The 15627-nt window shown below is 39.8% G+C and overlaps 1 protein-coding gene across 4 annotated transcripts in view; it reads left to right on the top strand.

Annotated features, from left to right (window-relative positions):
• CDC42 (cell division cycle 42) overlaps nucleotides 1-15627 on the top strand; it is a 47010-nt gene that overhangs the window by 19969 nt on the left and 11414 nt on the right. For all 4 annotated transcript variants that reach the window (XM_007522605.3, XM_060205526.1, XM_060205527.1 and 1 more), the window contains exons 2-3: nucleotides 10107-10260; nucleotides 14960-15032. In XM_007522605.3, coding sequence (XP_007522667.1) covers nucleotides 10156-10260; nucleotides 14960-15032 — 178 coding nt within the window. In that variant the 5' untranslated portion in view covers nucleotides 10107-10155. The remainder of the gene's footprint in view (nucleotides 1-10106; nucleotides 10261-14959; nucleotides 15033-15627) is intronic.

Genomic DNA, 15627 nt, shown 5'->3' with positions numbered 1-15627 from the left:
AACAACAAGGGCAACAAAAGGGGAAAAATAGCCTCCAGGAGCAGTAGATTCCTAGTGCAGGCACCAAGCCCCGGTGCTAAAACTAGAGCCAAACAAACAAACAAAAAAACAGCTTGGTGCGGGGGCTGGGCAGTAGCGCAGTGGGTTAAGTGCACAGGACACGAAGTGTAAGGATCCCAGTTCGAGCCCCCGGCTACCCACCTGCAGAGGTGTCGCTTCACAAGTGATAAAGCAGATCTGCAGCTGTCTGTCTCTTCCCGTTCTGTCTTCCCCTCCTCTCTGGATTTCTTTGTCCTATCCAACAACAGCAGCAATAGCAACAATAACAAGGGCAACATAAATGGGAAAAATAGCCTCCAGGAGCAGTGGATTTGTAGTGCAGGCACTGAGCCCCAGTGGTAACCATGGAGGCAGAAAAAAGAGAGAATAATAACTTGGGAAAAGTATATCAGAATCAACTGTAAACCACATCAATTTGATCTGGGGCCTATATTCAGTGAAGGAACCAGTGTAATCTCTGCATCCCTGTAGGTCTGAGCTTGCATTTTGTAGTCATAGTTGGGAACATTCTAGGCTGCACTCATTGCCAGACCCATCTTCCTTGAGTGGTTGAGGATTTTGGCCCAATCTCCCTTCAGAGAATGGGGCAGTTTCCACCATTGTTGATTCACATTGAGGGCAAGGTTCTGTAGGGACTCACCAAGGGGTCTATGCTGTTCCGGATGGAGATGACCAGTGACAGTGGAGAGGGCCATCTGTTAGAGATCTAGGCCCATCATGTCTGTGTGGGAATCCCAGGATTCTTGACTAGGGCCCCAGGTGATGGGGTGGCCTGGTAGTAACTGAAAGAGCCATCATTAAAGTATGCCAATTAAAGAATTGTACACTTCTTATCCTGTGGTCTTGTCGAATTTTTATTTATTTATTTAAATAATTTTTAAATATCTATTTATTGGTTAGAGGCAGTCAGGAATTGAGAGGGAAGGTGGAGCTAGAGAGGGAGCCCTGCTTCGCCACTCGTGAAACTTTCCCCCTACAGGTAGTGACCAGGAGCTTAAACCTGGGTCCTTGCACACTGTAGTGTGTGCACTTAACCAGGTGTGCCACCACTGGCCCCGATTTTTTAAAATTTTATAAATAAATTAAAAAAAATAACTTGGGGGGAGTCAGGCAGTATCTCAGTGGGTTAAGTCCATGTGGCACAAAGCATAAGGATCCTGGTTTGAGCCCCCGGTTCCCCACCTGCAGGGGAGTCACTTCAGAAGCGGTGAAGCAGGTCTGCAGGTGTCTTTCTCTCCCCCTGTCTTCCTTTCCTCTCTCCATTTCTCTCTATCCTATCCAACAACAAAGACATTAATAATAACTACAACAATAAGACATCAAGGGCAACAAAGGGAAATAAATAAATATTAAAAAAATAAATAACTTGGGGACTGGGCAGTGCATCTTCCATATTACTACAGGATATTACTACAGGATGGATATGTCTTCTTTCCTTTTTTCTCTTCTCACTTTGAAACTGAGAGTGAAAAATGCCAGCTGGGAGCAGTGGAAATAAATATGCATGAGGCCTTGGGTTTAAAAAAAGGAAATAGAAAGTCAAATTATTAGCCTTATTTCTTTGAAACAAGTAAAATTTGCATTATTTTTATGTTTACTGTGAGGAACCTTCTTGCTTATCACCTTTCTTAGTGATAGATTCTGGTCTCTACTGCTTTTTTTTTTTTAGAATAGACATCTATAGAAGATGGAATATAAATGTATTAACTCTTGGAGAAGGTGTGCTGACTGAGAGTGAGTTACCAAAGGTGGAAAATTAGATGTATTTTTTTTCAGGAGCATTTTCTAGAAAGAAAAAAAAAATGAGGAATGAGTAACATTTAAAACCAGGTATTCTTCGGAGTCAGGTGGTAGCTCAGTGGGTTAAGTGCAGGTGGTGCAAAGCACAAGGACCGGCGTAAGGATCACGGTTTGAGCCCCCAGCTCCCCACCTGCAGGGGAGTCACTTCACAAGCATTGAAGCAGGTCTGCAGGTGTCTGTCTTTTTCTCCTCCTCTCTTGTCTTCTCCTCCTCTCCCCTCTCCATTTCTCTCTGTCCTATCCAATAACAACGACATCAATAACAACAATAACTACAACAATAAAACAACAAGCGCAACAAAAGGGAATAAATAAAAACAAAACAAACAAAAAAATAGGTGTTCTTACTAGCCCTCAGTGACCTGAGAAACTAATTATGGGGCTGGGTGGTGGTACCAGCACCATATGTTTCAGTGCTCATGGACCCGGGTTTGAGCCCCTGGTCCCCACCTGCAGAGGGAAAACTTTGCATGTGGTGAAGCAGTGTTGCAGGTGTCTTTCTGTTTTCTTTTTCTGTCACCCTCTTCCCTCTATTTCTGGCTGTCTCTAGCCAATAAAATAATAACAATAAAAATTTAAAAAGGCTAATTGGTATGTTAACTACACACAAACCTTACATTCTCAGCAAAATGATTAACTTTGACAAAACTCAAGTAAACAGGGTCTAGGATTTTATTTTATTCTTGTAAGTTAATATGTTAGTCAGGTACTGTTTTATAGTTGATGACAGAAGGTTCTGGATTTCTAGCCAGACAAGGCACAGCCAGCAGCAGATTAATGGGGTGTTACTTGTGTTTACCCTGAAAACTTCCATGCAGAAGAGGGCAGTTGGGTTGTGTCACAGTTGAACACTTCTTCTTCTAGCGTTTGCCCTTCTTCTGTAGCCAGTCAACAGCGTCAGGTTGAGCCTGATGTAAAGTTTTGAGACCTCCTTTGAATCTGGAGAGGTGGCAGTCGTTGACTATGGGGGTCATAGTCTCTGTCTGTCGTTTGGCAAAGGACAGCCCCTCAACATTAAGTTGGAGGACTCGAAGAGCAGGACCAACAGCTTGAAAGCTGTCAGGAGCTGCTTGTTGCTGGCTTTGAAAGTGACTGGGATCCATGTGGATTCAGTCGGCTAGGAAGGATCATCAAGTTTCCGCAATGAATGGGTACTCACGGGATGCACCATGGGAAGGTCGATCCAATGCATCCAGTTGAACACTGACTGAGCTTGAGGAACTCACTGTTTAATAGCAAATAGGAAGTAAACCTGCTCTTTGTTACAGGGAGACATTACTGTTTTTTTTTTTCTTTTTTTTTTTTTGCCTCCAGGGTTATTGCTGGGGCTTGGTGCCACTGCTCCTGGAAGCTACTTTTTTCCTTTTTGTTGCCCTTGTTTTATGCTTCACCACTTGTGAAGTGAACTCCTTGCAGGTGGGGAGCTGGTGTCTCCAACCAGGATGCTAGTCTTTGCACTTTGCGCCACGTGCGTTAACCCGCTGCACTACTGCCCGACCCCCGACATTACTGTATTCTTTTTTTAAAAAAATCTTTTTTTTTAATTTTATTTATTTCAGGAACAGTATAGCAGTGATGATTGCTTCATTGTTAGGTTACCTTCCATATGATGGTATGGCTCAAACTTGCATGGCGATGGAGGTACCCAACTCAATGAACTATCCCTCTGGTTCTCTAATTAACATCTTTTAAAAAAGTTCTTTTTAGGGGCTGGGCAGTGGTGCACCCATTTAAGTGCAGATATTACCATGCTGAAGGACCGGGGTTTAAGCCTCCAATCCCCACATGTGGGGTGGGTAGGGGGGGAGCTTCATGAATATCTGAGCAGGTCTGCAGGTGTCTTCACTCCCTCTACCTCCCCCTCCTCTCCCAATTTCTGTCAGTCCTAGCTAATAAACTAAAAAGGAAAAAAAAAGTTCTTCTTTAGGTGACCTGAAATGCTAGTTGTGTTTATCTTACTTTGAATTTTTGTGCTTTTGATGTTCTTTGTCTTGTTACTACATAGTGCACTAGTTTTCACACTTCATTATGCATTAAAATGACAGCTGGTCCTGATTTATTAGATTTGGAATGAAGGGCAGTCATCTAATTGTTCATAAACTTTAACAGAATTACCAGGTAATTCTGATTATGGTCTGAGATAATTTTGGAATTGGTGACTTAGAGCCTGAATTCATGCATAAGAAGAAAAAGATTACGAAAGATAGTAACTGCTAGATTTTTATTTGTTTTCAAATATGGCAGTGATAATTGTTAGCTAAAGAGATTTAAATTGGTGCTTTAAATAGTCTTACAGAGACTATTCTCAGACCTAAATTATTTTGTTAACCATAGCTAGCTTACTTTGTTTTAGAAAATATTCTATAGATATTGAAATAAATTGTGTGGGGTCATCAGGCAACATTTGGTTAGATTTCTGTATGTGTATTACATGCTTGATAGCAGCTGATAAATTATTATTTTTTAAATTTTATTTATGTTCCCTTTTGTTGCCTTTGTCTTTTTTATTGTTGTAGTTATTGTTATTGTTGTCATCGTCATTGTTGGATAGGATAGAGAGAAATGGAGAGAGGAGAGGAAGACCAGAGGGGGAGAGAAAGATACCTACAGACCTGCTTCACCGCTTGTGAAGCGACTACCCTGCAGGTGGGGAGCTGGGGGCTCAAACCGCGATCCTTACGCTGGTCTTGCGCTACATGCACTTAACCCGCTGCGCTACCTCCCGACTCCCAATTATTGTCTTTTTAACTATGTTTTTAGTGTGCCTGTCTTGTACAAAGTGAAAAGTTTTGATGAGTTAAAAGTTCAGTGTATGGGGAGTCAGGCAGTAGTGTAGGGGGTTAAGTGCACATGCCACAAAGTGAAAGGACTGGTGTAAGGATCCCAGTTCGAGCCCCTGGCTCCCCACCTGCAGGGGAGTCCCTTCATAGGCGGTGAAGCAGGTCTGCAGGTGTCTGTCTTTCTCCCCCCCCCATCTCCTCCTCTCTCCATTTCTCTCTTTCCTATCCCAACAACAACGACGACATCAGTAACTACAACAACAACAACAACAAAAAATGTTCAGTGTATGGTTTTGATCCATTGGATAAAAGTAGGTTTGGTATTATTGATGTATCTGGCACACTTGGTAGAAAAATTCATGTTTATTGATTATGTGCTATGAGCCAAGCTTTTAATATTTTTTAATCTTTACAACAATTGTTAATTAGTTCTGTTTTATAGAAAAAACCCACAATTTTCTGTCCAGGAGATGGTATACTGGGTAGTGTTTTTGCCCTTAACATCCATGAGGTCCTCAGTTCAGTTCCTGACACCATATGTTGCCGGAGTGATGTTCTGGCATTGATTCACTCTCTCTCATAAGTAAGACTTATGAAAAGTAAAATCAATGCTTTGCATTACTTCAGTATTTGGAGAATTATTAATATGAATTGTTTTATGAATTTTTAAAATATATATTTTCTTTTATTTATTGGAATGAGACATATCAAGAGGGGAGGGGGGATAGGAACAGAGAGACACTGCCTAACTGTTCATGAAGTATTCCCCCTGTAGGAGGGGACCAGGGGCTTTCACCCTTCTTTGCACATTGTGACATACAGTTCTTCCAGATTTGCTGCTACCTGGCCCTGAATTTTTGGATTTTATGTCCAGCTTATTAGGAAAGATACACAAGAAGTGTCTTACTGGCTTGGAGACTTATTACTGATTGGTGTTGGAGGGAATACTTCTAAAAGTTCTCAAAGTACATAGTTTGCTTAATGATCTAGTCAAACATTTTTTATGTCTATTTTTAAAATTAAATTCCATTTATTTATTTTTACCAGAGCACTGCTCAGTTCTGGTTTATGGTGGTGCAGGGGATTGAATCTGGGACTTTAGAGCATGAGAGTCTCTTAGCATAACCATTATGCTATCTACCCCTGCCCCCATTGGAAAACTTTAAAGGTTTCCTTTGGAAAATTGGCATTTAGATGTAGTGAATTTGTGTTTTAGAGTCTAAAGGTATTTAATAAAATTTACATATTAAAAGCATAAAGCTGAAGTCTAGTTGCCTTTCTTCCTTAAGTTGCCCACTTCTGGTAATACTATTTGTCACACATGTATGTTTTATTTACCATTTGAAAATTTCCTGGTACCAGAATGATCTTATTCTTTACAGTTCTTTTACTTCTCTCAGAAGAGAAACCACATTTTAGGTTTCTACTATATATATAAACAATCTATTCTAACCATGCTACTTGTGCATGATTTCTGGAAGAGTTTTTTTTTAACCTGCTTTTATTAGATTGCTCGATTCATAGAATTTCTAAAAGATTATTTTTGCCTAAACATTATAGTTGACCTACAAAATCTTTTGACTGCTCAGGTCTGTCTTATGACAAGTTGAACTAGGGATTGAACCTAGGACCTTAAGCATGAAGTTTATTGGATAAACCTTTTTGCTGTCTGCTTGACATCCCACCTTTTTATTATTTACTATTTATTTTTAATATTTACTTTCTGTGTGTGAGAGAGAGTAGAATTACATTGTGGTATATGCAGTGGTGGGCATTGTACTCAGGGCCTCATGCATGCAAGTCCTGTGCTCTACCCTCTGAGTACCCTTCTCCCAGTTAATTTTAATGAAATATATATATACCACACTTTTCATTTAGAATGTTTTAGATATCTTTAACTGCCTTGATCACATCTATAATAGTTTGTGATTCAGTTGTATTTGTTTTTCAATCAGAAACTTTTTAAAAGTTTTTTTTTTTTTTTTTTTTGAGAGAGATGCAGAGAGTGAAAGACACAGAGAAACACCAGAGCACTGCTTAGCTCTGGCCTATGGTGGTGCATGGGGCTTGAACCTGGGACTTCCAAGCCTCAGGCATGAGAGTCTCTTTGCATAAGTTTTATGCTATTTATCTACGTCTCTGAACTTTCTTATTTGGTATTCCCTAGGAAGTTTTGGGAATGAACTCTGGGTCTTGAGCATAGGAGCTACTACTTGATAGGTTCTTGGGCCCTGCTTTTTGTTCAGAAAGGGGTCAGGTATAAAGCTATAATACATTTCTAGTCAGTAGCTTCTTAAAAAGGAATACAATAAGAAAAACAAATAGGGGAGTTGGGTGGTAATGCAGCAGGTTAAGCGCAGGTGGTGCAAAGGGCAAAGACCTGTGTAAGGATCCCAGTTGGATCCCCCAGTTCCCCACCTGCAGGGGAGTCGCTTCACAAGCGGTGAAGCAGGTCTTCAGGTGTCTGTCTTTCTCTACCCCCTCTGTCTTCCTCTCCTCTCTCCGTTTCTCTCTGTCCTATCCAACAATGACGACAACAATAATAACAATAAAGCAACAAAAGGGAATAAATAAATATTTTTTAAAAAAGAAAAACAAAAATATTTTTACCTGATTATTTGTCAGGATGCTTTAGGATCATCTGACCTTTTTTTTTTTTTTATTTTGCTTTCAGTCTTTGGGACTCAGTGCTGGCACTACGAATTCACTGCTCATGTCGGCCATCGCCTCCACCCCCCCATCACCTTTATTAGATAGGACAGAGAGAAATTGAGAGGGGAAGGGAGATACAGAGGGAGAGAGACACCTGCAGACTTGCTTTACCACTCACAAAGCATTTCCCCTGCAGGTGGGGAGCTAGCGACTCAAACCCAGGTCCTTGTGCAGGGCCTTGCACTTAGTACTTAATCAGGTGTGCCACAGCCTGGCCCCTCATCTGACTTCAATTTTTTATTATCTTTTATTATTTACTGGTTAGAGACAGCCAGAGATAGAGAGGGAAGGAGAAAGTTGAAAGAGAAACAGAGACACCTGTAACACTGTTCCACCAACTTGCAAAACTTTCCCCCTGCAGGTGGGGACTGGGGCCTGTAAACCCAGGTCCTTGTACATTGTAACATTTGCTTTCAACCAGCTGCAGACCACTGCCTGACCCCAAGTCTTCTGACTTTTTTATAAAAATTTTAAAAATGTAGGGCTTAGCCTGGGAGATGGCTCAGTGAATAAAGTACTGGGCTCCCAAGTATGAGGTTCCAAGTTTGATCCCTGGCATCACATGTTCTTATGTGTGTGTTCTCCCTCTCCCCTCCCCTCCCTTACCCCCTCTCCTTCCCCTATGTTGTTTTCGACGGGTTATGTTGTTTTCACCGGGCTGGCTTCACGGGCGGGTAACAGATGACCAGGGATTCATGGTTGAGCTGTAGGCAGTATCTCTTTATTCATGCAGGACGCAGCACAATCTAAGCCGAGCTAAGCTAAACTAAAGGTAAAGTACTCTAAAACTCACAATGCTGTCTTTATATATACTTCCCAAGTAGGGTGGAAACAGGATGTGACATAGAGAGGGTGGAGAGAAAAGTGACTGGTGAAAATCAAGGTGTGACAAAGAAGGGATCAGGGTGTGACAAGGAGGGGGGGTGGAGCAAAAACATCATGAAACAGTGGGGATTAAACCAATGCCCTGGAGGGAGGTGCTTGTTAACAGCGGTTATGTAAATAGAATGAAGTGGTTATGTAAATAGAATAGTGTTAAGCAGGGGGGATTTAAACCAAATGAACCAGAAGGGGTCTCATGCATACCAACACCCCTAGCTACATTTAAAAATTTAAAAAATGTAGAATTTAGGGAGTTGGGTCGTGGCCCAGCGGGTTAAGCACACTTAGCACAAAGCACAAGGACCAGCATAAGGTTCCCGGTTTGAGCCCCCAGCTCCCCACCTGTAGGAGGGTCACTTGACAAGAGATGAAGCAGGTCTGCAGGTGTCTTTCTCTCCCCCCTCTGTCTTCCCCTTCTCTCTCCATTTCTCTCTGTCCTATCCAACAACAATGACATCAATAACCACAACAATGTTAAACAACAAGGGCAACAAAAAGGAAAATAAATAAATATATTTTTTTTAAATGTAGAATTTAGCCAGAAGATAGTTTGCCTGGCAGAACACACTTTACCTTATTTGAAGAGGGCTTGATGCCTGCACTATGAATCCACTGTTCCTGGAGGCCATTTTCCCCAATTTTGTTGCCCTTGTTGGATAGGACAGAGAGAAATTGAGAGAGGAAGGGAAGACAGAGAAGGGGAGAGAGAGAGATAGACACCTGCAGACCTGCTTCACCTCCTGTGAAGTGACCACCCTGTAGGTGGGGAGCCAGGGGCTCGAACTGGGATCCCTAAGTGGGTCCTTGTCCTTTGCACCATGTGCGCTTATGCTGCGCTTAACCCGCTGCACTACCGCCTGCCCTCAACAAAGGGGAAGTTTTAATGAGTAGTAAAGCAATCTCTCCCTTTCACTTCGCTTCTGTCTCCTTTTCTTGTCTCTCATCCTCTGAGGGGGAAAATAAAAGTACTGGGAATAGTAGAATTGCACAGGCATGAAGCCCCAGCAAAACCCTGGTAGTGGTAAATCAAAAAGGGTTTTCCTTCTTCATGCCATGAATAGTGAATTAGTAACTAAGTAACCCAGAATTAAAACGATTCTGGATAGGAGGGATTAATCCTGATCTTCAGTTTCTCAAGATGCTTACCCATTACAGGTGGTAGGATGGAGCGGAGTTGGCTGTTATCATTCTGAGGTTGGGTGAATGCATTATTCTTTCAAAGTAGTAGTCTTTGTGCTGCTGTCTAGTATACATACAGTATACTCAGGTATATGTGTACACATACAGCTAAAATGAAGGAAAAGTTTCACCAAATAATACATGGAATTAATTCTAGGAAGATTTTCATTGATTGTCAAAACAAATGCTGCTCCTTAAGCAGCTTTGTACTTTTGAAGACTACTTTGAAAGTTGAAAACAACTGGGGATCAGAAACTTAGTGGGGCTACAGAGGTGGCTTGGTGGTAGAGTGCCTACATTGTGAGGCACTGGTACCACATGAGAGCTGTAGAAATAAAAAGTGAGTGGAGCTGCATGAAAGGTGGAGTGATGTTTTGTGCTCTTTGTCTCTATCTCTTGAATAAAAAAAATTAAAAATTCATCTTAAGTGCCCAGGGATTTGGCTTAATGGCAGAACACATATGTTGTGAAGCCCTGAATTCAATCTTGGGCGTTGCATTAAAAAAAAAAAAAAAAAGAAAAGAAAACCTTTTCCTATCACTTATTTGTTGTAGTAACTAGTGACTTTCTAGGTTCTTTCAGCCACAGTACTTGGGGTGTTAGTGCTGTTCAAGCTTTAAATGAGTGGACCTATTGCTAACTGAAAGGAAAAAAATCATACACAAAAATAAATGTCTTTAATCACTTTTGTAGGTCATCATCAAATTTGAAATATATAAAGTGATACGAAACTGCTTCAGCAATGCAGACAATTAAGTGTGTTGTTGTGGGTGATGGTGCTGTTGGTAAAACATGTCTTCTGATATCCTACACGACAAACAAATTTCCATCGGAGTATGTGCCAACTGTAAGTATAAAGACTTCCTTTTGTTAGTGAAGTGTATTATGATATCCTTTTGAAAACTTTCTCTGTGTATTGAAACTTTTTCTGTTGCTTGCTTTTATTTCCTGTTTTTAAAGATCTTGATTTCTTGTGGGTAAATCATATTTTTAATTATAGATTTTAAATTATGAAACTCATACTTGAAATAGGTAAGAAAAAAAAAATCAGTGGAAAGTCAGAAAGGTAACACGGGTTTGTAAGAAAGTGCTGGGAGGCAGAACTCCAAAGACAAGATTCTGAAGAGTGGTGATCTCAATTTGGAAAGGTGTGCCCTACATCTTAGAATGAGAGTGGTGGTGGTGGTGGTGGTGGTGGTGGTGGTGGCTGTTCAGTGGTTAGTGCTTAGAGGTGGGTGCTTCTGGGTTTGGTTTTTTTTTTTTTTTTGAGTAGGGGATCTTGTAACTTAATCTCTAGGAGATAGAGAATCTTATGGAGTTGTTGTCTTAGCAGTAATTGATATACAGATTGGTTTTTAGGAGCAGAGCACTATCTTTTTTTTTTTTTAATATTTATTTCTTTTGTTGCCCTTGTTTTTGTTGTTGTAGTTATTATTGTTGTTGTCTGTCTTTGGTGTTGGATAGGACAGAGAGAAATGGAGAGAGGAGGGGAAGACAGAGAGGGGAAGAGAAAGATAGACACCTGCAGACCTGCTTCACCGCTTGTGAAGCGACTCCCTGCAGGTGGGGAGCCGGGGGCTCGAACCGGGATCCTCACTCTGGTCCTTGCGCTTTGCACCACGTGCGCTTAACCCGCTGCACTACCACTCGACTCCCAGCACTATCTTTTTAAAGTTTATTTTTTATATAGTTTTACATTATTTAATGAGAGGAAGGTACAGAGAGAAAGACACAGAAATATCAGAGTACTGCACAGCTCTGGCAGAAAAGTCTTTTTGCACAACAATTATGCTGTCACCCCATCCCTTTAAAGTGTTTTTTAAATACTTTATTTATTTTTGGGTAGAAACAGAGAAATTGAGAGGGAAGAGCTTGAAGATAGACAGGGAGTAAAAGACACTTGTAACATTGCTTCACCTCTCCATGAAGCTTCCTTCTTGTAGGTGGGGCACACTGTAACATGTGCACTCAACCAGATACGCCACTACTTGGTTCCTCAGAGAACTTTTCTTTTCTTCTTTTTTTTTTTTTTCTGAGAATATCATTAGAAGTCTTTGTGCATCCTTTTCCACACTTTATTTATTTATTTAATTTTATTAGCTCCTTGGAAGAAAAGAGGGAAAAATGAAAATAACAAATAGAATGAAGTGAAAGACAGATTTATTTATAGTAACTTACATTTGTGAAAGAACATGTTTAGAGATCCAGTATTTGTCTCAGGCTGGTTAGATCCAGTGGTATAAATGCCACTCATAAATGTTCACTTAGTAATGAGAAGGGAGTTAGGGTTAGCCTCTGATGGCAACATCTATCACTATTTTTATTTATTTATTTATTTACTTATTTTATTACTACCAGGGTTATTTCAGGGACTAAGTGCTGTTACTGTGAATCCACTGCTCCTCGCAGCCATTTTTCTTTTCTTTTTTCCTTTCTATTTTATTAGATAGGACAGATAGAAGTAGTAGATAGAGGGAGAAAGACACCTGCAGACCTACTTCACTGCTTGTGAAGTGTTGCCCTGGTAGATGGGGAATGGAGGCTTGAACCCGGTTCTTGGGCATGGTAGTATGTGCACTTACCCTGGAGCGCCACTGCCCGACCCCCCTACAGCTGTTAAGTGTGCTATTTTAGAGGTTATGAAGCACCTATGCTTGTTTAATGTGGGGATAGTATTGCTTTGAAGTAAAAAGGAAATGTATAAGTACTTTAAGTTAATCTTTAGATAAGAATATTATGAAGAGGATGCATATAGGTTAAAGACTTGGCATTTATGTATTGGATTAGAATTGACAACCTCTAATGTCCTGAGGCAGGTAAAGTGATTTAGATAAGCTATAGCTAGAGGAAGAAGAATTAGGTTTCTTGGAAGGGGGGCGGATTTGAAGGTATGAATATATAAGATAACACATTCTTGGGGGTCAGGTGGTAGCACAACGGGTTAAACACACATGGTGCAAACCGCGAGAACTGGAGTAAGGATCCTAGTTTAAGACCCCGGCTCCCTACCTGCAGGAGGGTGGTTCACTTTACAAGTGGTGAAGCAAGTCTGCAAGTGTCTATCTGTCTCTCCCCCTCTGTCTTCCCCTCTTCTCTTGATTTCTCTCTGTCCTATCCAACAACAACGCCATCAATAACAACAACAGGGATATGGAGATTGGGTGGTGGGAATTGTGTGGAATTGTACCCCTCCTACCCTATGGTTTTGTTAATACTTTCTTAAATAAAAAAATGAAAAAAAAAATAGGCAAATATATACAAACCTAAAAAAAAAAAACAATAGCCACAGCGATTAAAATGGGGGGGGGGGGATAGCCTCCAGGAGCAGTGGATTTGTGGTGCAGGCAATGAGCCCCAGCAGTAACCCTGGAAGCAAAAAAAATAAATAAGTAAAAAGAGAGAGAGTGAGAGAGAAAAATAGCCACTAAATAAAAAGAAATAATAATAAAAAGAAGATATCACATTCTTGAGTTGGTCTATTTGGGGATATGTGAAAGAAGTTCTGGGTTGGAAGGGACTTAGAGATACATTTTTAGAGTAAAAACTAGGATTTTGTGATTTAGTTTCTTAATTCTTAATTGTTTTTTCAATTTTTTTTTATTACTTTGGACATTTAAGTGCTCTGTTTAAAGTGGGTGTGTGGGAACTTTACACATATGTCAGTGTCTGGAAAAAGAACTGGTATGACTTAAACAAACTCCAACATAGTTTGAGAGTTTCACTACATCTCTACATTTCCTTCTTGTTAAGAGCTGACTTTCCTTAAAAAATCCCCAAAAACCCATTAAACCATAAATTACAAGGTTAGTTACAGGGTTAAGTAGAGCTATTGTTACTTTTAAATTAAAATTTTTAAAAAATATTTATTAATGGATGGAGAGAAATGGAGAGGGGAGGAGACAGAGACACTTATATCCTGTTTCACCTCTCATTAAGCTTTCCTTTACTGCAGGTGGCATCTAGGGGCTTGAACTTGGGTCCTTGTACACTGTAACGTGTGCCCTTAGCCAGGTATACCATCACCTGACCCCTAAATTAAATTTTTTTCATTCTTTAAAAAAATTTCTACACACACACACACACACACACACACACACACCCACCCCCACCCCCACCCCCACCCCACCCCTACCCCCACCCCACCCCCACCCCCACCCCCACCCTCACCCTCACCCTCACCCTCCATACTCACACAATAGCATGTGTACATACCCACATCGCAGCCCGTTGTGACATTTCCTCTGTTTTCATGGTTCTCTCATGCCTGGCTGCTCCTTTGATTGGTGCTGAGTTTCAGATCTCGAGCTTATTTTAGTGCCTGATAAGGCATGCCACCGTAGGTGAGCTATCGCCTAACCCAGCAGGCTGTTTAAGTGTAATGTCTATCTTCTATTTGCAAAGTATTATTTTTCTGTTGTTAATTAAGTCAGAGGAATCCATGAACTATTATTAGTTCCTTTTCTATTTATTAGTTATTTTCCATTTTCACTAGTAACCAATATCAGTTCATACTGAGTTTTGTCTTGATTTTTAAAATCTGTTTACAAATAAAGAATCTAGTCAAACAGGTATATTAGGTCATGTAGTTGTGTCAAATAACATGAGTTTTATTAATGAAATCCTCAAAAATAATATATCAAACTTTTCTTAGACACTTGCTTAAAATTCCTGAGGGAACTTTTAGTTTTCTTTTTTTTTTAATTTAAAAAAATTTTTTTTTTTTTTTTTTTTAGTTTTCTTTAGTAAGATTACAAGGTCTTCATGTCTTGAACCCTGAAAGGAAAAAGCTTATGGATCTAACATATTTTGATTTTATGTTGAAAGGAAATGGTCTGGGCTAGCTAAATAGCTTACTTGGATAGTATGCTGTTTTGCAATGTATGCACCTGGGTTTGAGCTCAACCCCTGCTACACTGCAGGAAACTTTGGTGCTGTGGTCTCCCTCCCCTGCCCCTAACTCTATATGAAAATAAGGTAAAAGGGGATGGCACACTTGAGTGCACATGTTACATTGCAAAGGACACTAGTTCAAACTCTCAGTCCCCACCTCAGGGTAGGCAGCTTTATGAGTGGTAAAGCAGTGCTGCAGGTCTCTTTCTCTGCCTCTCTATCTCCCCATTCCCTTTTGATCTCTCTTTCTATCCAAATTAATTAATTAAGAAATAAATAATAAAAATGAAAACACTAAAAAAATAAAGGAAATGGCCTATGATAAAATAAATTCTTAGAAATCATAGTGAGCATTGTGATACATTATAAGCTGTAGTCTCAAGTTTTCAAATTTGAACAGGATAAATTTGTATAGTTAGGGTATTCTGTACTTGTGACTTCTTTAAGCCTACTGTGGATTTTTATCCTGACAGATTGGGTAGAGCAGATATCCCAGAATACATTCCCTGTCACATTTCCTAGGAATCAGTTCATGAAGAGCCTTAATTGGCAGTATTGGTAATTATAGAAGGAGGATAGATTAAGAGAGGGTTAAGTTTTAGGAAGGAAATATAGTACCAGCTTAACTAACAATATTGTGTATTTTGTGTTTTTAGGTTTTTGACAACTATGCAGTCACAGTTATGATTGGTGGAGAGCCATATACTCTTGGACTTTTTGATACTGCAGGTAAGAAATTGTCTTATAGTTTGAGTTAATAATCACAAGACTTAAAAACTCATCTTTTTTTTTTTTTTTGACGTTTGGGGGAAACTTACACATCAGTAAACCACTTGTCTTTTGTTATTAGCAGGATTAAATATGGCTAATGCTTGACCATAGAGTAGTTCTAAACCTGGAATGGTATTACTCTAGGGTGGATGGTACAGTAGGAGGTAAAGTAGGTGAGATTACATTAGACAGTGTCTTTTATCACTGTCTAAAATTTGAATGCATGTGTCTATAGAATACATGTAGACATAAATAGAGGCAACTTGTTTTACAGTACATCAAAATATATTTTGAAGGCACATTAGCACAGCACTAATGTTTGTTGACAGTTTTTTTTTTTGTTTTTTTTTTAGTTTATTGGAGCTTTAGGGTGTGATGTCTCAAAACTCCAGTTAGTGTTAAGAACTCAAATACTTTAGATTTTAAATTTGTTAGGGAGTTTAGCTGATTTTACTTTCTCTAAGCTCAGTTTCTCTTTTTCTTAAGATTTAATTTTTTTTTTTTTTTTTGGTCATTGAACATAGCAACATTCAGCTCCTGGAATATGGTGGTG

The sequence above is a fragment of the Erinaceus europaeus genome, chromosome 13, assembly GCF_950295315.1.
Source record: "Erinaceus europaeus chromosome 13, mEriEur2.1, whole genome shotgun sequence".
Lineage (NCBI taxonomy): Eukaryota > Metazoa > Chordata > Mammalia > Eulipotyphla > Erinaceidae > Erinaceus > Erinaceus europaeus.
This window is presented reverse-complemented; position numbering and strand designations above follow the sequence as displayed.